The sequence below is a fragment of the Panthera onca genome, chromosome X (assembly GCF_046562875.1).
Source record: "Panthera onca isolate mPanOnc1 chromosome X, mPanOnc1 haplotype 2, whole genome shotgun sequence".
Classification (NCBI taxonomy): Eukaryota; Metazoa; Chordata; class Mammalia; order Carnivora; family Felidae; genus Panthera; species Panthera onca.
Genome location: NC_138357.1, coordinates 2,735,576 through 2,739,885, shown reverse-complemented (window position 1 = coordinate 2,739,885; position 4,310 = coordinate 2,735,576). Strand labels below are relative to the sequence as shown.

General features: G+C 60.1%; 1 protein-coding gene across 2 annotated transcripts; it reads left to right on the top strand.

Moving 5' to 3' along the window:
* Positions 1–396: 396 nt before the first annotated feature.
* On the top strand, positions 397–3,634 carry PNMA3 (PNMA family member 3). 2 transcript variants are annotated; one of them, XM_081792376.1, is made up of 3 exons: positions 397–915; positions 1,179–2,590; positions 2,712–3,634. In XM_081792376.1, exons 2-3 carry the CDS (start codon positions 1,286–1,288, stop codon positions 2,805–2,807), a joined length of 1,401 nt encoding a protein of 466 aa, XP_081648502.1. In that variant the 5' UTR covers positions 397–915; positions 1,179–1,285; the 3' UTR covers positions 2,808–3,634. The 2 variants fall into 2 exon arrangements, with proteins under 2 accessions (XP_081648502.1, XP_081648501.1); XM_081792375.1 differs by having other exon boundaries at positions 399–915; positions 1,179–2,800.
* Positions 3,635–4,310: the final 676 nt, after the last annotated feature.

Here is a 4,310-nt window from a genome sequence, read left to right as displayed (position 1 = left end):
CTTTCTTTTCCAGACAGTGGACTTGCAGCACTCAAAATGGAAAAGGACCAAGCAAACCAGTACGCTGGGTCACCCTCTTTGGGGCAGGGCCCTGGCACTGGGGCAGCGACGCATCTTGGCCCGTCGTGTGCCCACAGCGGCCACGGCCCCCGCGCGAGTATGGGGACTGCTGACCCCCGGTTGCGGTGGTGTGTGCGAGCGTTCATGTGCGCAGGTGGCATCTATTCCACGTAGTCGCACCTGGACGAAGTGCTTCTCGCCTAGCTGGGACAGGACCCGTTCTGGGTGGAGTGGAGGAGGGGCGGAAACAGGTGAAGGAGCCCCAGAACGCTCCCCCATCCCGCGCTCCACCCATGCCAGAATGCAGCGCTGGCGGGCGCATCTCGGGCCTGCCCAGCGGCTCTCTGGTGGGCACCCGGGGATATGGACCCCTCGCCAGGCTGACGCCCCGAGAGCATGTTCCGGGAGGGGCGGGCGGTGGGCAGGGTTGGGTCTAGGATGGGGGCACTGGCTCTCGGGTCCCCAGGGTCCCCACCTGTGCCAGCGCCCCCTCGGGGGCGGGGGAAGGAGCAGGTGACGTCACGCGCGGTCCCGGGGTGCCCGCGGCGGTGGCCACAGCCTGGCCGCGTGACCCGCGCGCGCCAATGGCCCGGCGGTCTCCGGGGCGACGCGGAGGGTCCGCGCTCCGCCGCCACTGCGCCCCCGCCCCGAGTCCGCACTGCAGAGAGTGGTGGCGAGCAGGCGCCGGCGCGCTAGCCCACGTGCCGCGCTGAGAGAGGGACAGGGAGAGGAAGAAGGAGAGGGAGTGAGAGGCAGCCAGGAAAAGAGGGGCGCACGACCCCGCTGCCGCTCGGCGCAGCCCCTGCGCCCCACCTGCTGGGACCTCGACGAGGAAGGACCCCGACCCAGAGGAAGGTAGGTACCAGAACCGGGGAGGGTGCGCTCAGCCCTCCGGGAGTCCCGCCCGCCCGCTCCAGTAGGACTGCGGCAGCCCGCGGGGGCGAGAGGGACGCGGTGGGGAGGGGGCCGTGGCCCCCGGCAGGCGGGTGGAAGGCGGGGCAGGGGTCTAGCCTGGGCTGCAAAGGCACTGCCCCGGGGGAGGAGGGTCACCTGGGGGGTGGGCGCGGCGGGGCGGTGGGGGGCGCTTAACCTCGCTCTCGCCTCGTTTGTATTCACAGGCTGTGGAGATCTGGGCTGTCTGCTGTCGCCCTGGGAGTTGGCCTGATACATGTGCACCACGCAGTGATCATTATCCCCTAAATTAGGCTCCACAGAGATTGGGGACATGCCATTGACCCTGTTGCAGGATTGGTGTCGGGGGGAACATCTGAACACGCAGAGGTCCATGCTTATCCTGGGGATTCCTGAGGACTGTGGTGAGGATGAATTTGAGGAGACTCTTCAGGATGCTCTCAGGCACCTGGGCAGGTATAGGGTCATTGGCAGGATGTTCAGGAGGGAAGAGAATGCCCAAGCATTTCTCTTGGAGCTTGCCCAAGATATTGACTATGCTTTGATCCCCAGGGAAATACCCGGAAAGGGAGGGCCCTGGGAAGTGGTTGTAAAACCTCGGAACTCAGATGGGGAATTTCTCAATAGACTGAACCGCTTCTTAGAGGAAGAGAGGCGGACAGTGTCAGATATGAACAGAGTGCTTGGATCAGACACCAACTGCCCTGCTCCAAGAGTGGCCATATCACCTGACTTCTGGACCTGGGCCCAGACCCTGGGGGCAGCAGTGCAGCCTCTGCTAGAACAAATGTTGTACAGAGAACTAAGAGTCTTTTCTGGGAACAGTGTGTCCATCCCAGGGGCGTTGGCCTTTGAAGCCTGGCTTGAGCACACCACTGAGGTGCTACAGATGTGGCAGGTGCCTGAGGGTGAAAAGAGGCGGCGGCTGATGGAATGCTTGCGGGGCCCTGCTCTGCAGGTGGTCAGTGGGCTCCGGGCCAACAATGCTGCCATAACTGTGGAGGAGTGCCTGGCAGCCCTGCAACAGGTATTTGGACCTGTGGAAAGTCGTAAAATCGCCCATGTGAAATTTTATAAGGCCTATCAGGAGGTAGGAGAGAAAGTCTCCAGCTTTGTGTTGCGTTTGGAACCCCTGCTCCAAAGAGCTGTAGAAAAAAATGCAGTATTGCGAAGGAATGTGAATCAGGCTCGCCTGAAACAAGTCTTAAGTGGGGCTACCCTTACTGACAAACTTCGAGACAGGCTTAAGTTGATGAAACAGCGAAGGAAACCACCTGGTTTCCTGGCACTGGTGAAGCTCCTGCGTGAGGAGGAGGAGTGGGAGGCCACTTTTGGTCCAGAAAGGGGGAGGCTACAGGGGCTGGATGCAGGAGTAAGGGCATCTGCCAGAGCCAATGCTCTCAGAGCAGTGTCTTTTGCTGCCCCTGACAGCACTCTTCAGGCCAGGCCTTCCCAAGGTTCCCGGCGCAGGAGGGGCAGAGGACAGCATCGAAGGGGGCGTGTGCTGAGGGCCAGCTCCCGAGGTTCAGGAAAACGGAAACATCACACATTCTGCTATAGCTGTGGAGAAGATGGCCACATCAGGGCACAGTGTAGCAACCCTCCAAACCCGCTCTTGGTAAAGCAGAAGAGACAGGCTGCAATGGAGTCGGGAAATGGGAACAGGGCTTGGGAAAAGAGCCATCCCAAGCCCAAAGCCAAGTAGGCTCAGGAGAACAGGGCACCTCTTCTTATTTCAGGCAGAGGAAACAAAAGAGATATTGGAAAAAGGGAAAGGGGCAGCCCACAGAAACAGCAGGGGACTTGAGTGGGGTAGAGGGGCAAAGAAGCCATGACCAGGCTGAGCCCCCTCATCCTCTGCCAGATGAAAAAGACTCCACTCACCAAGCTACATGGGACTCAGTGAAGGCCAACAACAGTGCACTGAAGAGGTGCCAGAGACACAACTGGGGGGTTGCCCCAGCCAGCACATGGGGTGCACCAGCTGCAGGCAAAGACCCCAACACAGCAGAGGCTGAAGAAAGTGGAGCTGGGGACTCATTCATCAGCCCCATCATCTGGCCACCCCCAAATGCCCACCCTGTGGGCTCTGAGCTAAAGATGCCAACTGACCTCCAGGCCATGTGGGGCCTGGAGGAGCCTTCCCCAGGACCAGCCCTGCCTGAAGGAGTCATCTCAGGCAAAGAAGAGCTGTACAACAGAGAGGTAATGCCCCAGACAGGAGGCCACATGGTCCAGCCTGTTTTCAATATTATCTATCTACACTATTCTAGGGGACCCCCAGGAAGGCAGCGCCCTCAAGCCCCTGCACAAGTGAGGGTAGGAGAACCAAAGGCTCTGGGAGACTAGCACCAGCCTACAGGCAGTTTCCTTCTGCTACAGCCTGGAAGGGCTATAGGGGCAAGGATAGCAAAAACTACGAGGAGAAGATCCTTGGGCCAGAGCTTCAGCTCAGCCTGGCAGGTGGGAGTACTGGTACTTGGTGGGCCAGTACCTCACAGCTGGCTTTGGTGTGAGTGAGTGTGTAGCAGAGAAACTTTGGTTCCAAAGCAGGAGGAGGAGGAAGAGAAAGAGAAGGAAGTGGAAGAGGAGGAGGAGAAAAGGGTGTAGGAGAGAAGGAAGAGAAAGAGGTAAAGAAGGAGGAGGAAGAAAAGGTAGAGGGGAGGAGGAGGAGGGGGTAGGGCTTGGTGGTGGGAGGTTGTTCTGCTTTTGTTTATACAGTGCCACTGGAGACCAGGAGCCTGCAGGCAAGGAGGCCTGGGACTGGCCTGGTGAACGACAACTCAGCAGCTGGCAATGCCAAGGCCAGCACCAAACCCTGTCAATTCAGGCAGCCAGCCTGGGAAGCACTCCTGAGTGGCTGGCCCTAGCCTAGGTGAGGGGCACCTGAAAATGTCTGCCACCCACACTGGCCTGGGAGATGTTAGGAGCCGTCTCAAGGGTGCCGGCCCCTTGGGCCGCCCAAGAGGGGGACCCTCGTTCACTGACTCCTGGAGCACGTCGCTCCACGCTCTGGGAAGCCCACTTGTGTCTCTGTAGGCCCCTTAGTGACCCCCATGTCAAGTGGCACCCCCCAGCTCCCCCTACACACACCCTAGTTACCATTCCCGTGCAGAGCCTTGAGGTGTGCAGGAGCCCGCGGCGGGTGTCCTGGCCTAACGCAGCAGCCACCTCTCAGCCCCGGGTGTGTGGCACAAGCTTCAGTGCGAGCCCAGGCTCTGCTCGCTGTCGTGCGGTGTCGTGAGCTCAGCCTCTGCTTCCTCGGTGTAGGTTTAGGCCAACTGCTGCTTGTTCTTGTGGAGATGTGTGTGTGTTCTTATCTGAGCAGCCGCCCCCAC

Bases quoted from the DNA above. Each gene is read 5' to 3' on its own strand.
- PNMA3 (XM_081792376.1), top strand. From the start codon at position 1,286: ATGCCATTGACCCTGTTGCAGGATTGGTGTCGGGGGGAACATCTGAAC. The intron at 2,591-2,711 runs GTAAAGCAGAAG...TTCTTATTTCAG, and splicing joins ACCCTCCAAACCCGCTCTTG to GCAGAGGAAACAAAAGAGAT.